At 40.5% G+C, this 26,159-nt stretch overlaps 1 protein-coding gene across 2 annotated transcripts in view; it reads right to left on the reverse strand.

Moving 5' to 3' along the window:
• The window catches only part of zmat4a (zinc finger, matrin-type 4a), a 146,192-nt gene that overhangs the window by 77,954 nt on the left and 42,079 nt on the right, over window positions 1–26,159 (reverse strand). For both annotated transcript variants that reach the window (XM_051422099.1, XM_051422098.1), the window contains exon 3: window positions 14,116–14,205. In XM_051422099.1, the coding sequence (XP_051278059.1) occupies window positions 14,116–14,205 (90 nt within the window). The remainder of the gene's footprint in view (window positions 1–14,115; window positions 14,206–26,159) is intronic.

Genomic DNA, 26,159 nt, shown 5'->3' on the forward strand with positions numbered 1-26,159 from the left:
CCATTTTAGTTATATAGCACCAAATCATAACCTCAGGGCACTTTTCAAATAAAACACGTCTAAAGTAATATAATATAATGTAAGTGTTTTTAAAAGGCTCAAAAGGAATATAACACTATCAGAGTACAACATAGTTTTCTGCTATTGGCAACAGAGGAGCTCTGTGAGCAGCTCTGGGTTTAAATGCTTTGTCCAAGGGCACCTTGACAGCAATTCCAGAGGTAGGCGACAGTTACTCTTTCACCTTTCCCTTTTTTAGCTGCTTACCACCAGCTTATTATTATGGTCCATTCTATAATAGTGTAACATCTTGGTGAATGTCACAAATGCCTTAGTAACACCTCAGAATGAAAAAATGTGTGTTGCTAATGCACCCATAACCATAGAGCCAAAATCTCATGTATTCCTTTGGCATACATTTGGTTACATTTCATTTTGTGCAGTATGTATGAACACAAACATGTCAAACCAATCAATACCATGTTGTAACCATTATTAGGCCTGCTTATGTAGCTGTGTGGGAGAATTAAGTGTCTATGCTGTCTGCCTCTGTCTACAGCAAAGCTTTCATGCAGCATACTGAGACAAATAAAAACATGTTTCCTGAGCTGTGATGTTCCTGGGAGCCAATGTGTAAAAGAAGACTGCTGTTTTCTTGATTAACAGTGTTGCCACATGCTGCATCTCTGCAAGGAGAATTTCATCAAACATCAAACTCTCCTGGTTTACATTAAATTGTCTATTGAATTTCAAAGTTTATTTCTTCAATGTAATTTAAGTGGAAGCGTAGGCATCAATTCAGTGGATGCTTCGGAGCTCAGAATGTACGCTATATTAGGCAACCCCCAGGCAATTGCGAGCACCCGTGTGGAACTTATACTGTGAGGTGATGATACTGGAAGCATATTTGTCCATGGACACGATGGCAAAGTGTCTTTACAATTAAAGTAGTTTTAATTTGAGAAGCTGTCATTGGAAACTGTTTGGAAAAGGGCAGGCACCTTCAAAAAAAATACTGAGCCAGTGATTGGATGAACCATCTGTCTATCACTATCTATTGGGGGCAAACTTCAACCAATCAGATCAATGAACCATATAACATAGTCAAACTCTTTGTATTTGATAATGTGACGGCCTTTGTTGTTATTGTTTGATTGACTATGAAGATTTTAATCTTAAAAACCTGAAAATAAATTTAAAAGCCAAATTAAAAAACCCAGAGGATTCCTTGGGACAGAATCCTCTCAACCTTGGGGTCTGTGGTCTAATGTGTTTATATTTTAGATGGCCTTAACATGAAAAGGTTTGGGAACTCCTGTGTTATAGAATGCAAAAAATACCCATATATTATACTACCAATTAGGCTGCTGCACACACAAACAATAAAGCCAATAACAAATGACTTAAAAAGAGAATGAACAGCTTGAAGTTAATTTAAGATAGTCTCACTGTTTTGTTGAACAGGAATAAAAAAAGTTTAACAATGCCAACAAGTTTTATAAAAAGCAATGACATTCTAAAAACAAGCTCCATAATTATAGTCTTCCAACAATTTCAAATGACTTTCAGGCTGTGGCTGGCTATGTTTACATCATCTAAATCAATCACATCATGGGATCTGATAGAGCATGTTTGTTTGAGCAACAATATAATACAAAGGCATTTTAGTTAAAGGCTATTGTGTCATTATTTTTAATTATTATGTAATTATTATTATTTTGATAAAAGTATAACTCCGGTTGTCAACAGAATGTTAAAAATAATCATAAATGATCATTCAAGTTCCAAAAGCCAACATAATGCCTGTCTGATCAGCAGTCAAAAAATATAAAGGTGTTTACTGTGATCATTTACTGTGATATTACTTGGAAAAGCAATAAGATGTAATCAGCAAATCTGGAATGACTTACAGTATAAAACTCAGATCATTTTTCTGTCCATCAACTAATCGATTAATGCATTCATCATTTCAGTACTTGTATAATATAGAAATTGGGTCACAAATGCATTTCCAGCACTGTTATTGACCAAAAACCTTCCTGCCTCAAGCAAATGTTAAAACTAGTGCACTGATCCACATTTTTTCACTTCCGATCCGATCCCGAAACCTGAATCGGCCGATACCGATACTATTCCGATACCAGAGCTCTGTTTGCGTTAATATTATTATTAGGGACCTCGCAAGCGACCGCTGGAGGTCCCTATTGTTTTTGCTTCGTTTCTTCTTACGTATTTTTAGCACTTCTGATTGCGTTTTTGCCCCCCCGAACATATACGAAAAGTCAATTTTATTTGGCAAAGTGATCAGGCCTGGTGAAAAATTTTATATTTTATGCGTCGCTTTCGGATCCGCCACTAGGGTGCGCTACTATCATGAAAAGTGCGTTTAGGCTAATAACTCCCGCATTGTTTGTCACACACTCAAGAAACTTATATCCACGCGTTTGGTGAATAGAGCTGAATCTCCCCATATAGGCCACGCCCAATTCCGCCTGGAATCTTTTTCCGGCAGAGCGCGAAATGTCCATGAACTACTTTTTGTGCTTTGTGCGATTCGCACAAAATTTTTCACGAAGCATCTGAGGACCCTCATAATAAAAAAGTGATTAAAGGAATTTTGATATTTTAAAAAACCAGCACGTTATAAAATTAGCACTTCCTGTGAATTTTTTGTCAAAAAAGGAAGTGGACCATTTCTCCACATTGGTATGTCCGATTGACACAAAACTTGGGTCCATAGTTCCACATGTCTTCCTTAGGCATCTTTCAGGCCATAGCCACAAGGTGGCGCTCTTTAAAATGAAGAAGTTTATATCCCTACAACAGTATGTGTGATTAAGATGAAACTTGGTACGATGCTTTCCCATGGCTCCCTGAGGCTCACAAAAAAATGTGTCAACAATCCGCCTCTAGGTGGCGGTCTGGTGGCATGGTAAATCACTGTGCGGAGACCGTAATAGTTATGAATATGAAATGCACAGGGCACGTGTAGAGTGGTGCCTGAAGCTCACATACCAAAAATCGTGTTCGTCGTGTTTGTAGGGCCCCCTACAGGATAAAAAAACAGCAGCCCCGGCGCCACGTTTCACTGATATGTACGAAACTCAGTAGACACGTATAACATGCCGGGACATACAAAAAAGCCTCTTGGACCCATACCCAAAACCCCACAGGAAGTTGGCCATTTTGATTTTGATTTTGATTTTGATTTCAACTTTTCGCGTTGTATTTGAACGAACTCCTCCTAGGGAATTTATCGGATCTGCTTCAAAATTTGTGAGTACAGTCAAAAAATGGTTCTGATTAAAAGTTGTGCTATTTGTGCATGTAAGTTGAAGGGCGTGTCCATGGCACGCCCTCAAAGTTGGCCATAGTGAATTCCGTGCACATTTTCGGTTAAGTTTTTGCGTTGTATTTGAATGAACTCCTCCTAGGGAATTTATCGGATCTACTTCAAAATTGGTCAGTACAGTCAAAAAATGGTGCTGATTAAAAGTTGTGCTATTTGTGCATGTACATTAAAGGGCGTGTCCGTGGCGTGCCCTCAGGATGATCAGATCCAGCTGAAATGTACTTATAAAATGCAAAACACATTGTTGATGATATGTGTTGACTGTGGTGAGGGGGCGTGTCTGTGGGGTGGCAGGAAATTTTGATGGACCGCCACAAAACACGAATTTGCTAAACTTGAGTGTACATTGTCCAATCGGCTCCACACTTTAAATGCTTGATAACAGTCCCGCCCTGAACACGTGTACATGACAATATTCAGACATAGTGATAGCGCCAGCTATACTGGCAATAGGAAGTAAGCGCTGCATGGCGATTTTGAGCTGAGTTACGTGAAATGACCGTGCCAGTGACGACTTGTCGAATTCAGCGGATTCACCATAAAACAGCACTCATAACTTCAGTGTGCAATGTCCAATCTCCAGTAAACTTCATATATTCTGTCAAGTCTCGCCCTGAACACGTCCTCATAACTTCAGCGTACGTGGTCCAATCTCAATGAAACTTCACGTGTGTTATAACAGTCCCGCCCTGAACTTGTCTACATGACAATATTAAGACATAGTGATAGCGCCACCTACCGGCAACAGGAAGTAAGTGCTGCATGGCAATTTTGAGCTGATTTACGTGAAATTTCATGTTTTGGTCCGCACGTGTAACAATGGCACGCGTCGCGGCCGCAGCACGCCCCCAATTTGCGTGGAGTGCGAGGTCCCGCTCAACGCTGCTTTCAGCTTTAATTATCATTATTGTTGATTTTATATGAGGCTGAAATAAACTCCTCTCAACAGGCAAGTATGATATGTACATATGTATGCATGTATGTCCCAAAAGGCAACTTGAGGTAAGTATAAGGTCAGCAAAGGAAGTCAGAAAAACAGGAAATCCTATTAACAGGAGAAATCCCATCCTGAAAAAAAATATGCAACTGTAAGGGTTTCAAATTTATTGTCATGTCAATATTTATTGAATTTCCAAAATGTCAAATATTTGAAATATAAGAAAAGTGCAATAAGTGTAAACATCTTTCACACACACACACACACACACACACACACACACACACACTAATCCCTTTAGCTTTCCCGTTGTCTGTCTGGAGTTTACCTTGTTTTTGGAATGACTCCAGAAGTGATTCCTGACAGCTCCTTTTGTCTTTCTGCCCCTACACTTCTTCTTCTTCTTCATATGGATTTCCGGCAGTTTAGATGCTTCTAGGCGTATTACTGCCCTCCTCAGGAAGTCACTCTAAGGATAATGTTACTGCTTCAAATTTTCATATATAGCCCTGTACCGTGTAAGAACTGTAATACTACTTTAACAGTCAAGTGGTGGTTCTCATTTTGACCCAATAATCCTCGTGCTCTTTCGTGTGGTGCTTTTTTTTGATTGTTTGATTGCGTTCGTAGTGTTGTACGACGCGAGGGAGCTTCCGCCTCTCTGAATCACGGCTTTGCTAGCTGGCTGCAGACTGCGGAATGGATTTCCTGAACGGGGGACGTGTCTCATAACTCTGTGTCTCATTGAGCCGCGCCTCCGTTCAGGAAATCCATTCCACAGTTTGCAGCCAGCTAGCAGACTGGCCAGCGAGAATCACTTGTGGAGTCATTTCAGCAGACAACGTTAAAACGCAGACATGGCTCATGGATATCGGATATCTCCGCAGGTTGGATCGGGAAAATCTGAAAAAAAAAGAATTACGCTGGTATCGGTCTCGATACCGATACTGGATTGGATCGGCCCCATCCCTAGTTCAAACTTTTTCTGCATTGTTGAGGACATCTATCTAAAAGGTGCAATTCCCATACAGCTATGAAAATCTGATATTTCATAATTCCCATGAAAAGTCTTCGATGGAAATCCAGCTGCTGTCTTGAGCAGAAGACTGAATGAACTGCTATAACAAATTAAAAACCACTGAGTAGAGTGAAAACCACAGACGGTGCACAGGTTTCCGACTGGCAAAACTGCAGCCTCAAAACAAGTTTATGTTTATTCATGTTTGCCTCTCAGGTTTTATTTTTATCACCTGAATGCAACTCTGTACAGCAGGTTCTCCATAATTCAAAACACGCTATTTCACCGTCTTAATCCTCAAAACTACAAACCCCTGAGAACATACTACTTAACTGACACTCCCTCCCAGCATGCGAGCACGTTATCACAGCGACTAGCATGACCAGCAGCGTGTACAGTTGTCAGATGCCATCAGCTCAACCAGGTCCAGACGCCGGGCCATGCCAGGCCATACGCACTCCCACAGTCTCTGGAGGCGGTGCTGCCGAGTGTATTTTTAGACAGTGCCACCTTATAAGCACAGCCTGGTCGCATCACATCTGTGTAGTTTAAGTGGAGCCCTCTCCCATCAAGGCAATGTGCCCTTTTACCAGGAGCCTAAGGTCAGCCTGCAGACCCAACATAGATTTATTGTGACACTTGAAAAAACAAAGATGAAACAACGTGTGAGGATAGTCCTGGGTTGATCACAAAGGCTTCTGCTCCAAAAAGCCAAACAGCAGTCAATGTACAATAGGAAACCGCATTTAGTCAAACCTTTGTTTAGTCAAAAATAATGTCAAATGTACTGCTAATAGGTTTTTTATTATGAAAAGGAAGAAAAGGTACTTTGGTTTCGTTGCTGTTAATGTGCTGCAGTCCAGCAGCTAATTAGCTATCTGCAAACTGACATTAGCAGCGCACTGTTATCCGGTTTGTGTGGTGGTTCATTGAACAAGCTAAAGTGCAGGACAAGACGTGTGTTCATGTCTGTAAGTTAGATAAGAACGAGACCTCAGCAGGAAAGCTAATGTGGGTTGTTGTTCTGTGAGTCTTGTGATGTGTGTGCTCTGCCTATGGAATGAGGATGTTACTTCTTTATACAAGATTTAACTGGCTTCATCAAAATAAGATCTCCATCTATAGAGGGACACCGGAACGGTATTCTACTGACTTAAGGTGAGGGCAAGTGATTTACAGGGAAGTTGAACTTAAAGATGATTTCATACCTGAATTATTCCTTACTTTAACAAGACTAAAGTCCTTAACTCTGCTAGTGAATGCAAAAAAGGATATTCGTAGATCCTTAAAGGTTGCAGGTCCTTTGTGTACATTTGTTAAATACATTACATACATATCAGCCATTGGTTTGATATTGATATGTCACAAGAAAGCTCATTCTGTCCAAAATGGGAAGGTCCCATCCTAGGGGACATAAATGTGCTCAGTAAAAGTCTGACCTTTAGATTTCAATAGTAATTGTGTACAAGTGAAGGATTTGTTCTGACAGTGGCACTGGAGGAACCAAGCACGTAAGCATTTATCTTCTGATGAGCATGAATATCCACAACAAATTATGTGGAACTGTCTGCTAGTATCTCAGATATCGTTTGATGAACCAAAGTGTTGGTTGAGTGGAAGTTTTGTCCTGATGTTGGTGCTAGATGAAAGGTCAGCAGTTCATCATAATTACCCTTTAGCGGTGAACACTGAGCATTTAATGTGTTAATTAGTTAGCAGACAATAGAAAAATGACAGGGAATGAAGGGAAACAGAGATGGGGAATGACATGCAACAAAGGTCCCCGGCCAAAAGTGGACTGGGGACACAGCATCATCACTATGCCAACAGGGTATCCCGCAAAATCACCCTAAAAAAGGGCGCACAGCAATACTGACAATGCTTATATTCTAATGTAAAGCACATATAATGTTTACCGTGTTCACAATCATAGTGTCAGCATGCTAATATCTGCTCATTAGCAATAAATACAAAGTATAGCTGAGGCTGATGGGAATGTCATCAGTTCAGTCAGGACCACTTTTGTCAAAATAACTTTTATTCCAAAGCAGAATGTTACATTTGGCGGTATGGCTCTGTTCTGGGACCTCCTTGTCCTTCCACATGCCTACATGGAAAACCTTAAGGCAGGGACAGCACACCTCCCTGCCCTTCCATGTGCATACATAGAAAAGTTTAAGACAAAGAGAACGGCAGCAGAGAGCCCCCCCAGGGTATAGAACAGAGCAAGCATCAATGGCAATCAGAAAATGACATTGATTAATTAGAAACAACATAAAAAGGAGGAGCTGGGGTGGAGGTGGGTTGCAAAACGGCTTGTAGAAGAAGCAGCAGAGATAGGCAGGCTAAAGCAGCTTAAATAAGGCGCCATGAATGATATTTGCCAATTGGATGCTTGAGGGAACCAGGTGAGCTGTCAGCTGACTGTGTATGGTTTCCAATAGGAAGCTTAGGAGGAATCAGCTGAGCCATCAGCTGATGTGTGTTTACGACTAGCTGTGATCATATGATAGAGCTGGAATTGAGAGCTGAGCCTGACTTCGTGGCCTGTCTGAACTAACGCTATGCTTCATTTTTGCATATGAAGATGATGATGGTGCTAGATGAAAAGTCAGATGAGCCCTTCAATTTATTCTAATTCATCTTTAGGTGGATATGAATGTCATGGCAACCCATCCAGTAGTAGTTGAGATATTTCACTCAAATCCTTAAATGTCAACCTGCTGGTAGTGCGAGAAAAAAGGTCAGGGGATCACCAAAATCAGTACAATCCGTCCTCTGGGGATCATGAAGATCTGTACAAAATGTCATTGCAATCCAGTCTATAGTTGATGAGGTATGTCAGTCTGGAGCAATGTGGAAGAGCGAGTGACAGACAGACCGACATTGTCATCCCTAATGCCCTGCAGCCAGCATGTCTAAAAATGTCATTAAATGTAATCTGGGGTTTTACAGTCATCATTCTTTTCTGGTGATAGGGGTTTGGTGGCACCTGCAACAGAAATATAAGCTCTTTGATTGAATGTTCAAAATGTATCTCTGAAGTGATTTTTAACTGGAATCTGGAACAAAAAGGAGAGATACTACACTTATGTCTCTGCATCTTTGGCCAGAGAACACCTTTGTTCACATTTTGTGCTGATGGTTCAATCGGGAGTGTTTAACGTCCATCCAAGCCTTCAAAGTACTCCGACTACTGGTCATTGTCAATACAGAAAATGAATGGGACCTTTACTTCTGAAACCGTTTCCCTCTTCGGAACTTTCAGCTGACCAAGTGACCAGTGACAACATCTTCGAGGCCCTGCCACCAGTGGGACCAATATGTCCCTCCATGACTGACCCACTTTCTGTAAAAAGAAGTGTTAAATACTGTTATTAAAATCCACTCTGGGTATTGCAGTTATAATTTAATCCACCCCTTCATTTGACTACCCCTCTCTTAGACCACAAAGATGCTCTGTCTTTTCAAGTGCTAATGTATGCAATGTAAAGTATTGGGTGTGTAAAGCTCATTTACTGTACATGATCCAAATACATAATAGATGACACACAACAGAATCAAGAGGCTGCAGACAGGGAAGCTGAGCAGCTGCAGCAGAAAAGAGCAAAGGATAGTACACCCCCAACCTCACAACCCCCCCCATCTCCCTCTCTCCTGAACAGATATTAACCCCATGGTTGATTTAATTTGAATAGCAGTGGGGCTCAGAGGAGTTGTTCTATCAGCTCCAAACTCCCCCCATGGCTCTCACTCTTGTCTCCTGACAGGATTCTGCAGCGAGCTGGAGATTTTTCTGTCCTCATCCTACAGAGGTCCGTGTGCCTATTAGCGAGCTGATGTCGGCGGTTGATTTGTGAAATGCAGATGGGGAGGGAACATGTCTCAATGGGCAGATTTGATGGTTGTTGTCCTGGTGGATGACATCTTGTTACAAGCAATACACTCGCTGTCAACAATGGATGTCAAATGGAGCGCAATGGAGCTGAATTTGGGTTTGATGGATGCCTCATAAGGACATTTTTTACTGTATACCACTGCAGTCATAACAATAAACTTGATAGTTTTTTAGGGCAAAACAGCCTGGAGAAAAATCCTGAAGTTGCAGCATTTGCATTGAATTTAAGTTGGGCACAAGGCTTTTACATTTAATGGGCTTCATTTTATTGTAGTTTTTATGGGTGTGGCTCCCTTGATACATAAACCGGTCCCTCAGTTCACGGCATTATTAAAATAGCCCTGCCTTTGTTGTCTCTATGGCAAACTTTATCCTTGGATATTAGACAGTTTGTATCCACTAAAACAAAATACAGCCAGAGGCAAATACAATACAGGCTGATTTATTGAATAGGCTTACAGACTTTATGGTCATTGACTTAATCCTATTAGTTGAGTTTTCATTTGAACTTTAATTTATCTGTCAGGAGCAATTTGTGAAACATTTCCACACAAAGCCGCTTCAAGTTCCACTCTGGAAGCTTAACCCTTAACCCTTTGGTTAACGGCTTCTGAAGTAATAGCAGGAAGCAGTAGGGATGGGACGATTTACAATATTATGCACTCACATAAAATATGAAGTATATTTTCATGATTATCATGATGATAATGTGTATCGCAATTCTTTTAAGATAACTGTGTCATGAAATTCCCATATCGTTCCATGCCTAGCAGTAGCTAATCAGGTAAGCTTCTGATTTTAAAATTTCTTAAAGAATAAATTTGGTGATTTTCTATGTTCTTTTACCTGTCAACACATAGCATAAAAAGGCCCAAACCAACAATGAATGTATCTAATAACAGGGACTGTCTGTATCCAAAGCCAGATATAGCTCCATCCTCTGTGCCATAGAGCTCCATTGTTGTCCAGAAATTATTGAAAAACATCAATGAGACACACTGTTACACTGGGAGACATGCTACCAATAAGAGAAACACACGATCCCACATACTGCATACATTTACTATGGCACAAACTCCCCATTTCATCCTGTTTGAGTAACATTTTGCTACTACATCACCCGGCTAAGTAAAAGTAGATATTCATGGCCCATTTTTTTTTTATAGATTTATATCATCAGTGGGAATGGACACCAGGCAACCACTGAGGTTCAGATCAATGCAAAGATTTCAGATTCAAGAACGTAGAATATCTCCACCCTTATGCCAGCCATTGACAGGAAATACAGGTGTAATGACAATTTCCAGTGAGCCAACATGCACAGTAGCAGCACCCTGAATCAGTTTGACCTGAATGGAACAGGACCTTAATTAGTAAGGCAGTGTATTGTTAAGAATCTGGCGATACATATCACAGTTCCATATATTGCGAAATATGGCAATAAGCAACGGAACACAATATGCATAAAATCTAAGTCTACTTTTGTTTGCATTTGTATTTATCTATAACATTCAACATTAAAGCACTCAGTTTACAACACTGCTTTCTTGGTTTGGGGTTTAAATACTACATCGATCAATCACAAAGCAAAATATTGCAATATGTAATTTTTTTTAACCAACCCTATTAATAAGTATAATTGGTAACACTTGTGTTTACCCTGCTATTTCATGTCAAATGGCTGCTGTGAAAAAGGTCATGTATCTCAAGCTCAACCTTAACACGTGATCAGCTGCTTACTGACAATAAGAGGTTGGTATTACTAAAGAGAACATGAACAGGAATGGTCAACCCTATGAATTGGGCGTTGACTCATTTTTTCTCAACCAGACACGACAGCAGTTGATTATGCCACTAAAGATGTTTTAATCAGTGACATCAGACACTGGGATTTTGTTTCAAAAATGAGTTTTTAATATATTGTAGTCATTTTGTAGTGTGGAACAGCATGACTTTTCTTAATTACTACTCCAGCATAAAGCACAGCAAAAATTAACAACACAATCCACAGCAAGGCCTTTACTGTAGATGACACAAGCCAAGGTCATCTCACATGAACTAGTATAGGACATTCAACAGGAGCCCTTTTCCTGTTAAGTCCCATGCTCAGTGGTGCTGCAGTATGGACAGTGAATCTGGGAAGAACAGCTGTATCCATGTAGTAACCAATTTCCCTGCCGTCCCCGCTAACACAGCCAGTACAAAGCAGGTACAGATTCTATCTGACAGCCGTACACAAAATACAAACAGCTTTGATTTTGAGAGCAATAATAGTATAGACCACAGAGGAATAAATACGACTGCCTCTACCTTAGACACTTCTGAATGATACATGAATGTTTTATTAGCAACATTTACTATGGAGCAATGTCCCATGATGGTTTGACTGCTACAATGCTGGGAGGAAGTAAGTAAGGAAGTAAGTAAGTAAGTAAGTACTTTTATGTTTTACAAAATGTGAAATTTTAAAGGGACTTGTACTTTGTTTGAGTGTTCCCATATTATGCTTCGTAATACTTAATAATATTTTAGAGGCAAATGTACTTAAAACACTATGTTTATTTGACATTTGACTTGGTTCAATGACCCATACTATATACGAGTAACGATGAATTGATTAACTACCAACTATTTTGATAATCAATTAATTGTTTTGAGTCAGTTTGTAAGAAAAATCATGTGGACAAAACAAGACATTTGAGAACGTCACTTTGGTCTTTTTGAGCATTTTTCTGACATTTTATAAAAAATGAATTATTAGTTGCACCCCTACAACCAAAAACTTCATTTCTTTTATAATCCTTTTTTGTTTGTGAGTCCTTTAACTTTATTGGAGTGTAATACAGAAATCACTTGAAATAATTTTTTGAATAAAAATCAGAATATTTGTAGTATTTTTACACTGTTATTTTATTAATGTCATTTAAAGGGTCTAAGGTTTTTTTTTCAATCACTACCATTAAGCGACTGTCAATAACAACCAACACTTCTTGCAGATTAACAGGAAAGTGAAGCATTCTTTTCACTGAGCCACTAGAGGATTTATCAATTGAAACGTGTGCCAAGGGAGTATTGAGTTGCATTACCCAAAAACATGGCACTTTAGGAATAATGGCTTGTTTCTAATATAAGCCTGTTCCAAATAAATGCTTCAGCCACTATTTTAGCATTTACAGTAGCCAACTTTTATGCAACAAATGTCCCTAATGACTACATCCCTGTGGTTACATGTGCCAGGAAGTGGGGATTCTTTTTTACATCAGCAATGAATATTGTTGCCTTTTCAGTATCATTAATATAATTCATAATACATCTTGATGGTGAAAGAATAGTGTACAGTATGACACTGTGTATCAAACGGTAAGACAGTAAGTTGTATCTGTGTTGTCTGACAGGAAGGTACTAGCAAGCACAGTTCCTACGATCGAGTCTCATCACTTATCACTCTGATCCCACGTGGTTTCAGAGCGAGTGATAAAAGCATCAGCACAACGCTGACAGGAGATAGACTACAAGACCCCTCTCTCTGAGGGATCGCAAAAAAATCTAATCAAAGAAACAGTCAGAGAAAGAAATGCGTACAATGTGAGGAAGGAAGAGGAGGAGAGGGGAGTAGAAGACAAGCGGGGAAGGGAACATGTGGGAAACAGCAGAAAAGTGAAGGAGGAAAAAAGGGAAAATAAGATAAAAATGTGAGAGGAGAACTAACGGAAACAGAAAGTAAAGAAAATGGGAAAGGGGACAAAAAAATAGGATATGAGACACGAGAGGAAAGAAAATGAGGCGATGATGATGAAAAGAGCAGAAAAAAGATAGGCAGGGGAAAACAATAGAAAGGGAGAGGAGAGTAATGGAAATGGGTGAGAAGGAGAATAGAGAAAGAAGGGAAGAGAAGAAAATCAAAGCAGAGCAAATGAAAGGGAAGGGAAGGATAGAAAAGTGGAAAGAAAAGGAACATAAGAGGCAAGAGGAAAGGGAATGGTGAAAAACAGACAGTGAATGGGGAGACAGAGGGCAGATGAGGCAATGAGAACAAAAAAATTCATGGAGGCAGAGTAGAGAGCGGCGGGTTGGAGGAGAAATGTGAAGTGAAACAGAAACAGGATAGCAAGACTGTAAGATGAGCTGAGGGAGCGAGAGAAAGCAATAGTGCCCCTTGATGTGTCCTTATCTGGTTCAGAAGCCCAGATTCCCAGACTGATAGCTGGTGAACTCCCAGTAATCACAGCAGAGACCAGAGTCCCTCCACTCCAATCTCTCCACAGCCTCTCCTCACCTGCTCCACCCAGCCAGCCCAACCCTAAACTCCACTCAAAAGGAACTTGGAATGGAAATGCCCCCTTTCACTGTGACACTACAGTAACATAACATTTGAACATGCACCATGGAATCTCAACATGGGGATGCTTGTCTGAGTGTGGGCAGGGCTGCAAAGTGGATGTAAAAGCCCTGTTTTTGTCTTTCCCCAACAGAGGCACAGAGGAGCAGAAGTTGCTTTGAGTGGTAAAGCCCACACCAACCAAACAGCGCACATCACCACCCGAACGCTAATCGAACAGGGAATGACAGGCCACATAATTGTGCTTGTCAAACACATCATGTACTTCCAATTTACATGACAGGGAAGGCTGGGAGGGCCGGCTACCTCACAATCCATCAAACACAGTACCATTGTGTTTGATGGCATCCCCTTGCATCCGATCGCAGCGCGTCCCTGTCGCATTGTTCATTGGGTTAGAAACGTGGCACTGCTCTTTATCTCTCAGCCATTCTGACACGGGGAGCGGTCGATGGGGGGGGGGGGAATCCATCTGTGGATTGATGTGTGCATGTTACTCAGTGATTACTGAGAACGCGGGAGGACATACAGTGGGATGGACCATAAGATGTATAATTCACACAGGACTCACATTGTCTGTTCGGAGCTTCTTGGCAGGGCAGCCTCCATCCACAGGATGTAGCATGTAATACAGCCGCACTTTGTTGGCGTGTTTCCGACTCTGAAAGAAAGGAAAGGGAAATAAGTTAGGAGTAAATATGACACTGTGAAAAGTGTTGCTCGTAGCTCTAACCTCTTGAGAATTATCCGCTGAATCTGCAGCTCCCTTTGGCTTTACAGAGCCTTACAGTGAGCAAAGCCAAGGTCACGATCATGTTTCATGCTACTACTACCCGCAACTACCTAGCTCTTCTTTGAAATATTCCAGTCAAATTGTAAACAGGACTTGTGTCACAAGACTATAAGCCTTATTATGGACTGTTGTAGTCAGATTGTTTTTGCACTTGGTGATGCGATACATTGAGACGTATTGAATTGTTGACAGGTGAACTGTAATTGAATTGAATCGTGAGGCCAGTGCAGATTTACACCTCTAGAGCTACGGCTATTTTTGGCACATAGGATGTACCTATAGTTACCTAACTGAGAGGTATCCAGGAGACACTCTATTGATGTCTGAACCACTGCTATCCCACCATCTAAAATAGCCTAATCTACCCTCACTATTTAAGTGGCATAACATCAATAAAAAATGTAATATAGAGTAAAGTATCCCAGAGTTTGATCTGGTTTCAAGAAACAGTGTGTGTGATAATGCTGTTGGAGTCAGTGCCCTGTTGCTGCAGAGCATAAACACTCTGGGTAATCACCGTCATGTACTAATGATATTGTGATGAAAAATTGCCACGTTAAGTGCCCTGCTTTCACAATTCAGTTAACTCCCTGTTAAAATATGCTTTTAGAGCAAAAGGCCAAGAGATATTGCAGCAGGTTGAATTAATGGGCTGTGTCATACCATGGAGCTTATTTGAAAAAGCCACACATTATTTACAAAGACCGCACTTTGCCTTTGCTGCTCTTTCCAATACACACTCCTGTTTCAAAGACCTGGCTTAACCTTGTGCCGGGTGGAGGTCCCATTAAAAACAGGAGGACACAGTCAAATGAAGTGCAGGCTGCCACTCTCCGACACTGGATTGAATTGGTAATTAGCACTCGGTTCACTGAGGGTGAAGCAGGAGTCTTCTTACCAGCAGCCCATCGATCCCCCAGGATCTGATAGCACAGCCACGGCAGGGAGAAGACAGGATTTGGAAGGACAGAGTAGTTTATCTGAAAATGACTCTGCTTTTACGAGGAGAAGCTTCAGATGTCAAGATACAGAAAGAGGAAGGAAAACCTCCTGTGATATTGTCATGGCATCGTCAGGGGAAGCCACAGACGAGGGAGAGTTTATGGTTACAAGATAGCGTCTAGTGAGGCATGTAGCAGCGCGGACAGGTGCCCGGTGCGTTATTCCATCAGGCAGAAGGACAGCCACCGGCTTCTCTTCACAAGGGCATGACAGACGAACTCATCCCGCCAGGTCGGAGGGGGGTGAGAGCGAGGCTGCAGGAATCTATTTGTCTTGCCTGTCTGCTTTCCTGGCAGAGACATCCGCAACCTGAGCTTCTTTGAGGCCAAAAATGATCCAGCTTGACAAGCATGAAGGATACAAGACGGTTAACTCTGTACATGTTTCATTAAAACTGCCTCTGGTTTGATCAACTCCCTTTCAAACAAATACTCCTGCAAGTATTTGCAGAAAGTATGAAAAGTGATGGGCTCAAATGAACAAGACAAAGTGTATTCTTGGCTTTATATAAAGTACCAGTCTTGTTGCTTATGTATTTTGGGAATCTGAAGTGAATCTATTCATATTGTATTACCCTTTGAATATAACATAGTCAATGCAGGAGCAGAGATGTTTCAAACTCAGTATGAACACAGAAAAAGAAGGACATTTTGAACATTTGAAATTTGAATTATCTTCCCAGCTTACCACTAAATAGCCAGAATAAAATCAGGAACAAGACTTCTTCAAACAAAGGCAGAATCATCTTTGTACTGTTTAAACTGTTTAATCTGAATTTCTGGTCACTGCCAAAGATACCACAGAGGCACCAATTGCCTGGACTGGAATCATGTCAGTGCTCTCTTTACCTGCAATCAATTGCACTTCTGGTGCCCAGACACATTATTTGTTATGTCACCCTAAAGTGCCTTTTTACGCACTGAGGTGACAGCTCTGCTTTGCAGTAGAGCACTACTTGGGTTTCTGCAGTGCAAACACTTCCAGCTTCAAACAGGATAGAAATGTTCCACTTCACCAGCGTACAGGGGCTCTCCGTCCAGAGTCAAGGCAATATTAACACAGAGTCTTGTACTGTAGGTCTTTCAAGGACTTACTGCTGCCTATTAAAGAAGTAGTTCATTTTAGGTAAGATTATTCGCTTGCTTCTTTAACACTGGAAACAGTGGGGGAAATAGCTAACCTGGCTCAAAGGAAGCAAAATCTACCTCCTAGCACCTCTAAAGCTCACTAACACACACGTCATATCTTGTTTGATTAATAAATGAAAATGAGACGTTGTGGTTTGGAGTCGTGTGGCTGATCATTTCTTGGAGTGGAGCAGTGACTTCTTACTCTCTGGCAAGAAATAATCTGGCACCAAAGCCCCGCATGAACCACAAGTTTTCCTTTTTATACAATGTTTCTAGCCTAGAAGGGACAAACCAAACCAAAGTTCCGCAGCCACATTAGTTTCTCCATCACACTTAGAAGGGGAGGGCGAAGCGAGGTAGTTGCAATCTGCATAGGTGCCACTAAATCCTACACACTGGCCCATTAAGTGTTACATTTTACATCTTCACCTTGTTCAGAAGAAGAGAAGAAAGGAAAAAGTAAATCATTCTTTACTCCTTAGGCTTTTATATCCTCAACCCAGAACTTGACTGGGTCCTTTATCATTAAGAACATTGCAGTGCTCCCGTTTTTTTAGATGAGCTAAGATCAAGGAGTAAGGAAGCTTCCCTGAGAGTCTTGAACAAGGATACACGATACATCACCTCTGTTAGAGCATATGTAAGAGTTCCTTTGAGCAATACCAACTACTTTACCAAAGATACTCTTTATCCCTGTTGGCATCACAATATGTTAAATTTTAGTGTTTTACAGTCTACAACAAACCCTGCAAATTCCACCATGACAGCTTATCTTATATCAGGACAGCCAAAAAATTAAAAATGTCAGCCTGTTGTGTTTTGGTCACTCAGCCTGCTTACAGTGTTTTTCTGTGTTAACATTATTATTCTAAACCTAGTGATATGAGACAACTGTGTTGTGTTACTGTTCACAGCTGACGACAACAGACATGTAACTGGTGTGGTCTCTACTCTACAAGGACAAGAAGTTATTTTTGTAGTTTGTTCCGTAACTGGTTCATTTGAAAATTTGATGAAAGAGTGCATTTGAATAGCTGATGTCATTCATGTGGGAGCTTGCATGTGTGAGGTCAGCTTGAATTAGATGTGATGAAAATGAGCTTACTGATTACAAAAATACCCAGTTGTATTAAGCAAAAAAGGACATCATAAAAAAGACAAATGGTAGCTTTTTGTATTAAACTATATTGCTGCTTGGTAACGGATGACCAAGAACACTGGCACATTTTTAACCATGATAGCAGTGTGACTATATTGGCCACTTTGGTCCAGACTGAAATATCTCAGCAATTATTGGATGGAGTGTCATTAAACGTGGTACAGAAGATAAGGCTACTCCTTCCTCAAGCCCCATTAGCAGGTTCATATTTGTGAAATGTTACAACAATTGGATGGATTGACGTTGACATTTTTCATTCATGGTCCCTCCGGATAAATTGTCATAACTTTGGTAGCCCCTTAACTTTAGCCCAATTATCAGGTCAACATTTCTAATTGTACAGTACTACATGCAGAGCCCAGAAGGTGTCGAGCTGGAAAAGAACATTTAAAAAAACAGAAAGTGGCAAATGCCTTTGGTGCAGTGCATTCAGTCAGTCGGAATTTTGAAGAAGACAACAAAGACATTCAGGAAAGGCCACAGAACCCCTAAACTGGGTTTTTATGAACTGGATGACATCCATCATCAAAGTTTTCCTTTACCATTATCCTGTAAAATGCATTTTAGGGCTCTGAAACGTTGTGTTTAATATCCAAAACCCAAAGTATATCCACATCTCAGTCCAAGATAAAAGGAAAACCATATTAAATCTAAGCGATCTACGAGAGTGTGAAGGGTACACACAAGACAAGACTAATGGCATGAAGGTGATAAGTTATCGAGAGCACAAATTACTAAATCATGCCAACATTTTTTTCCCCCATGACACCTCCCAGGCTCCATACGATAAGATCAAAATACCTTAAAACAAATGGCATTCCCATTAGCCTCAGACCAACTTTGTGTTTAATGCTGATTAGCTAAGGTTAGCAAGTTAACACACTAAACTAAGACTGCGAAATTGGCCAACATTATACCTGATAAACATTAGCATCATTAACATTATACTTGATAAACATTACCATGTTTAAGTCTTGTCATGCTTCTATTAACATTTAACTCAAAGTATCACTGTGCCTATACAGCCTCACAGAGCCATTAGACTCTTACCATCTAAAAACGAATCCATCTTTTCAACAAAATAAAACCTAGCTGGATGTTCATAGAGGTGCAACTAAAATCTAAAAGCTTTTTTCCTCATTGAATAATCTTCTGATGATTTTCTCAATTAATAATTTCGAGAATGCAGTGGTCTTTAAATGTTTTGTCTGACCAACAGTCCAAAGTAGTTGCTGATTAATTTCCTGTCAATTGACTAATCAATTAACTTATTGTTTCAGTTTTACGTCAATGTGTTTGATTACCTACTGCGCTACTTCGACAAGTTTCAAGTCTCTGCAAGTTGATTTTCATGCCACAGTAAAATATATATGGAACATAGAATGAACCTAATGGACAGTGTGTTCGGAAAGTGCCCTGGAGGTTTGTAAGGTATATGTGATTTGGAATAAATGGGCCAAGACAAGCAAAACAAGCAAAAACACCACTGTCGGTATACCAGTGACAAGACATATGCACTTGTGAGACGCTTACTAATGAATGCATTCTACCGATGGGAGCCTGCAGGTTATTAGTGTAAACCTGTGTATACTGCAGATTTACAGCTGTTCAGGCATGTTTCAGCTGATCAGTTCTTCTGGCCTCTGTTTAGAAAAATGACCGCTGACTGAGAATGTAACTGTTGGAATAGGCCCACTTCGTATGAGAGGGAAGCTGAGTGCACGCTTGACATTATCGGGGCAGAAGAAAAATCCATACTGCATTACTACCACATCAGTGAGCTGATCAGCGCTTGTGTGGGCTCGGACATTCCCCTCCCCGGGGCCAGGTTGGGTACTGTACAGTACAAGGGACAAATACTCCCAGACATCCCAAACAGGACTGTACGGCCAATTACAAACTACCCTGGTTGCTGGTTGAAAATAATAAAAACTGGCCCTTTGTCATACATAAAAACAGACCTTGAGTGATATAAATAATATGTGGGGGAGGCAGTAGTGTAGTAGAAAGTGGATGAGTGCCAGCCAGGTGCTTCTGAGCACAGAACTTGACCCCACACTGCTCCATTGTAGCTCTTGAGTAGCTGCCAGCAGCAGGCTGTAGCTATACTGGGCAGCTCCCTGCTGTGAATAATTTCATCCTTTTGAATATGAGGCAGGACAGCATGTAATGTAATGAAAATAATGAAATAAATAAATGCTTGATACAACTGGGCTGAAGTTACTAAATACTATCATTATATGCACTTGGAAGCGCCATAAAATGTGCGTTAAACGTCTTTGCTGTTGTAATGTCCCTTATTATACAAAGGGGGGTTGCTCGAGCTAGAGTTGTCTTGTTCTGGAAAAGATCAGCTTTCTGTGATTCTACATAAATAGATTATTGAGTGTTACACTCATGTTCAAATTAAATTAAAAGTCAAAGCTGATGATCAGTATCAGGCATAAAAAAACAATCACCAGACCATTAGTGCAAACAGTAAATCTATCTGGAGACATGGGGGGACTATGGATGAGGGATATAGCCTCAAATCCAGGGCATTCCCCCAGCAAATGGGTGGTGCAGTGCAACTGATGGGATTCCTCATCGGAGGGCCCAGCCAGAAATACAGTCAGTTAGTTGAGAAACTGCCCATTGGGATATATTTATGCTCATAATTACTCACTACAATGAATATGTTGGCAGCATTCTCTTCCCTGTGTGTTTACTGAGCATTAACTGCCAAACAAAACAACGCCCCATTTATTATATCGCACAATTTAAAAAAACTTGTGGTATGATTGCTCACTGTTGTGCAGGTCTATTAGCAGGTCTGCAGTTTTGCTGCACTCTTCTTTAATAATTTGTTTGTCTCTGTGCAAATGTCAACACTGGAGATTTGCTGGCACAGTGCCATGACTGCCACAGTACAGTGGCGTGTCCATCTTCGTCTTTGAGAGACTTGTCAATTTGAAACTAAAATGCTGATAGGCTGCATGCAAATGAGCTAACTTGCTGTTGTGAAGGGTCAAATTTTAGAATATCTAAAGACAACAAAGTAGTTGGTGCAATGATAGAAATTTGTAAAATAAAAAGTGATATTATCAGACTTTATTTATGTCTCTAGGGGAAGTGAGGAGTGATTTTAACATGTGCTGATCAGTGTTTTAATTCCATCGGTCTAATAACAGTGTAATTACATAGTAGTTTCCTTCTACTGAATTTTATCAGTCCGTGTAAAATGTAAATTTTGTGTGAAAACAGAAACATGTTTACACCAACAAAGAGGCCTATTTAGGAATATGTATGACAACAAAATAAACTAAAAAAGGGGCTGTCACAATGTCAGCTACAGGTAGGTCCTGGTATTCTCTTTGGCACCATTCCTCTGCATCAAACTCAGATGTGCGCTGTCATTGGCTGATCAGGCCACATTCTCTCCAAAGTAGCAACATTTTCACACGAAAATGTCAGACAGCAAATATCAGAATGAGGAGCTCCAACGAGAAGACCATTACAGTTTCTAGATAACGACTGTTGTAGCGTTTCAGTTTGAGAGAATTCTGAGGGGGAAATGGTGCAGAGCGGAGTGAGAGAGGGAAAGGGCAAGAAGAGGTGGATGTTGTAGGTACATCATGAGATTAACCAGAACACTAGCCTCTGGAAACAAAAGACAGCAGCTGTAGCCGTATGACGTACCAAGCTATGCAATCCACAACAGTATTTTTGCTGAATGGGACATTTTAGAAGCATCGTTGGAGGAGCTGGAGCAAGGCATCGATGCAGTGGATGAACCTACATGAGTGATAAGCCATTCCGATTTCAGCGCTCTCTTGCAAGTACACTGCAAAGTTTTTTTTATCCCTCCTGTGAAGAATTAACCTGATGGTGCCAGAAGGTTACAGAACCATCTGGGAAGTTGTCATTGGTAACAGTTGGAAAGAGCAGGTATTTTCAAAAAAATATTGGGCAGGTGATTGGATGAACCATCTGTATATTGTCATCTACAACAGGCGAACTTCAACCAATCAGATCAATTAACCATATAACATAGTCAAACTCTTAACAAAGCCAGTCTGGAGAAGAGTGACAACATCTTTTCCATCACGAAAAGCCTTCAGTGCCTCAGTTCGGATATAACTAATGCTAGCAGCAGCTACACTAACCTCTGAGAAAGCTGTGGTTTTTGTTTTTGAGCACTCACACACATCATCACACACTCCTAGCATTAAACCATACCCATAGCTCATGCCGTAGCTGCCAGTACTTCCTCAGGACATTGACTGGTCTAGTACCACTGTGGTTCAACACAAGCAAAAAGCTTGAAATATGGCAAGATGGATTCTCGTGATTTTGTGATCTCATTTTGTGATCTCATGAGAATTTGGTGTGCTTCATGAAGCACAATCTATCCAATTAGTAAATCAATCACTACTCGCAGATCTGATCCAAGCAATATTGAAAAGTTGATGCAGTACTTATTTGGTCATAAACATGCAAAACCTTTGGTATGGTCCTTTTAAAGTCCTGATAACTTGCCCTTTTTGCCAACAAGTTTGGTATGTCTATTTTATTCTAACTCCAAAGGGACAGGACAGGTCCTGTGCCTCGAAGGACAATGCCACCACCATTTTTAGTGCCATCTCCGATGCCTGTTATACAACTTGGATGCACCTCGCTACCTCCCTGGCAATTTTTGGAGCCTTTTACCCAAGCACAGCCCTGAGTGTTTTGTGACTCAGAATAGACCAGTGGCTGTGTGTTGGCAGCCTCAGTGAGCCCTCTAATTATAGAAAGCCAGACAAAAACAGTTGTGACAGAGGTCAGGTAAGCTCTGAGACACTCAGGACCCAGGCTGAGCTGTCTTACTTAGCTATCCCTGGATGATTTAGAGTGTTTTCTGTGCTTACCAGTGAGCCCAGGACTCTGTGCTGTTACTACAACTACTACTGTTGTTGTACCCCCTCCAGTCTATGACAAACCCCTCCACTGCATGGAACCATGGGAAAAGCACCGCAGTCCCCGCTCAAACGGGCATTATCTCATGAATCATCGCTCGTTTACATCAAAACAGCAGCCTCATGCAGGGTTTTGCGGGGGGATTACAGTGTGTTTACTCAGAAAGACCTCTAAGGATTTGACGCTTCCAGCTCAGAATGAAGGAAAGTTCTGCTAAAGCTTTTCAAAACACAGCAGCAGAGCACAGAGGATGATTTAAACTGCTGCCCAACACCACCAGCTCGCAGCACATTCACCTGGTAAAAGGCATCAGGGGTCCACAATTGATTTCCATTAATTGGCCGCTTCCAAATACAGTTGTGAAGAAACCAGTCTTTGCAGGTCTCGAGTGGGCACTTAGAATTAAGGTTAATACAAGGTTGTCGGTTGTCTGCTTCCACTCTACGACTCTGACACCAACTTCACGCAGCCTCTCTGGATGACCCTGATGAAGGCCACAAGCAGAAATGGGTTGGTCTTACAACCTCACCAAGTATACGCCTTATTTCATGGTATCTGAGCCCCAAAGCCTCTTAGACATTGATAAATCCATAGTATCAGTATTGCATTGCTTATGCTGTTCCATGGCGTATTGTGCTGTGATGTGTACATTTGCATGCACCCTCACAGCAGGTGTTAACTACACTGACCTGTGATATTATGGCTCTATTTGGGAGCATAAAACCGCATTGTTACGCTAAACTGCGGGGCTCGGCATTTGTGGTCAGGCAGTGGACCAGACAGAAAGCATAATTTCTCCAGGATTTCTCAGCTTACATGAACCAAAGGAGTCATTTTGGGCAGGAGTTTTAGTACTACTGTACATTTCTGTTACTGTTTCCTCCTGATTCTATGGTATTGTGGACCATTGTGATTGCTGCTTTTTATTCAAAGCTTTAAAATAGCAAACCACAGTTATTGTGAAGCTGTCACAAGAAGTGATGACATAATCACAAGGGTTAGTGACCACATGCTAATTTCCAGTTCAATAAAAATTGATTCACATTTAGGTTTGGACGTTTTTCAGCATGGTTTTGTTAGCCGGCGTATTAAATATGCCAAGGGAGGAGCAGTACCATTAAACATGTTCACTCCACTGCCAAAGTGTAAAGACAGCTAATACAGTTTTGATGGTCTCCTGCACTGTATATTCTAACCTGAAGATGAAACTTAATACAACTTTGAATGTGAAAGAGATATTTTAAATAATTCTGGAGATCTCTTCAATAGTTGTTATATTCTGCAGCATGTTGTGCATACTGTATGTTGAATACCCTGCCTATGCATATGCAGGACTTATTTAGCTTTTGATCACATGCCCTTATAATTAGAACTATGATGATGATGTCAGTTTTCATCAAATCCTGTATTATTTTGTGAACAGTATGAACAGTACTTTGTCCTTGCACATATTTAATCAAATATGTGCTGTAACATTATTTCTGTCATAGTGTTAATGGATTTCTGACTATGATTCACAGCATGTACTGTTGCATTTCTTTACACATTCAAGTGGGTTATTTAGCCTCCATAAGCACCTTTGAAATTCATTTTGCTGTCATTACTGTTATGTGTGTTCGGTGCCATCAGTTTGTCTACCTTTCTTCCCCCGCTTTATGGCATTCATTTATAAATGTTGACTGCACAAGATGATAAAATCCTAAGAATTACTTTGGTTAAAAAATAGAACTGCCAACAACTGATTTCACTTGTGACATGAATGACGAGTGGAGATAAGGAAGACGTTATTTTTAAGCCTTGGAAAAACAAGATATGGGCTCAGTAACTGGAGCTGCAGCACAGTAAGAAAGCCTTCCTACTCATTTGTACACTCAGTGTGCTTCCTCAAAGTCGTCCCAATGTGATTATCAGTAAGACCCCCTCAGATGGTCCCAGAAAGGTGCTTCATAAGGATTAATCTGACATCATGCAGCTCCACTGTCACTTTAATGGATGACCACTGAACATATCAGCATGCATTAGTAAAGCCATGCCAACACTGAGGACTGATACGACATATTGCTAATATAAAACACACTATATAGCTGTAGCGTATATAGATATACATTGATTCTGGCTGGAACTGATTCTGGCTTGTCATCCCCCTTGCTCTCTCCCCATTCATTTCTGTCTAACTGTCCAACAAAGACAAACTGCCAAAATAATAGTCTTTAAGAGACTGTAGCTCAGATGCAAGAGTGGGTTGGCCATTAAATGTAGGGGTTCAATCTCTGCTTCCTCCTGTCCACATACTGAAGTAAGCCTGCACACTGAAGTAAAGTTGCTCCCTGTGCATCTGCCAAGTGACTGAAATCTAATAATAACTTGGCTAGTAGTGTTTAAACTCACCCTGTCCTTCCAGCTCTCAGTTTAGGTAGTCAGCTAGTACAGTTAGCAGATGCAACAGTGCACCGGTAAGTGACTCCCTGTGTTTCATGAGAAAAGATCCGTGTTGCAACAATCCCTTGATACTTTTGTGACAAGGTGCAGCTCCCAAACTAAGTTTGAAGTTTTTACATTTTTCTGTGACTAACTGACTAATGAAAAGTGCATCAACTAAGAATCTTGTTTTGGCATACACAAGCAAATTTTGAATGTCTGTTAGTTGACTTTCTTGGTAAGTTTGAAAGCCTTTCTTCATCCCAATCAAACACCATACTCTAGAGATGATCCACGCATGTCATTTTATTTTACATTTTTAATGGTAAAATGGTTTATTTTCCATCAATATATAGATGATACGGAAAACATTTGTTTCATCTGAACTACGGTGACTTTTCCATTTTTTTCTTTTTTTTTTAACAGTTTGACAGTTAAAGCTGCACCAAGCCCTATATTCACATCTAAGACTGATCAAATGACTGCATAACGTGATGGGTGTTGCTCGTAGTGATAGATCCAGAGAGTTATCACCTTACTACGCAGCTCTCTTCAGCTCTAGCGTGTTTTAGCTCATTGTTTTGGTTTAACTGCAAAAAAAGATCGTCAACAAAGTAAAAAAGTCTTGTTTCTGGGAAATTCGTTTTTTTTTGTCTAAAAAGAAAAATAATCTTGTCAAGCATGTTTTGCATTAGAAAAGTAATCTGGTTTTAATACAATATATCAAACTTTGTGTAAGATATTACAGCTAATATTGAGCTCGACTGAACCAATAAGAAGGTTTGCAGAATATCCCAGCAGAGGAATAAGATTATTGTCCTTATTTTAAGAGGAAGACCACTTGCAGTTGCACTCGTAGTCTTGTCCCAGTGTTGGAAATGAAGCAGATGTTTAGTTTTTCGTTGTTTTAATAAAAAATGCTAAACATAATAATGCTTGATATAAGACAAAGTCACTTATTTGTATTTTATGTCTCAATGAAAGATACTTTTTCTAATTATTAATTGTAGATTAAGGTACAAATTCCTAAATTCATCTCAATAAAGTGACCAAAATACTTATTTTAGATAACTGAGAATTCAGTGCTTGTAATAGGCACTGCTAGCTTACATTTTTGGCATTTTTTTTCTGGTTTTCAGACCCATTACAATCTCAAGTAAAAATGGCTTACCCCA

Source organism: Dicentrarchus labrax, unplaced genomic scaffold (genome assembly GCF_905237075.1).
Source record: "Dicentrarchus labrax unplaced genomic scaffold, dlabrax2021, whole genome shotgun sequence".
Taxonomy (NCBI): Eukaryota; Metazoa; Chordata; class Actinopteri; family Moronidae; genus Dicentrarchus; species Dicentrarchus labrax.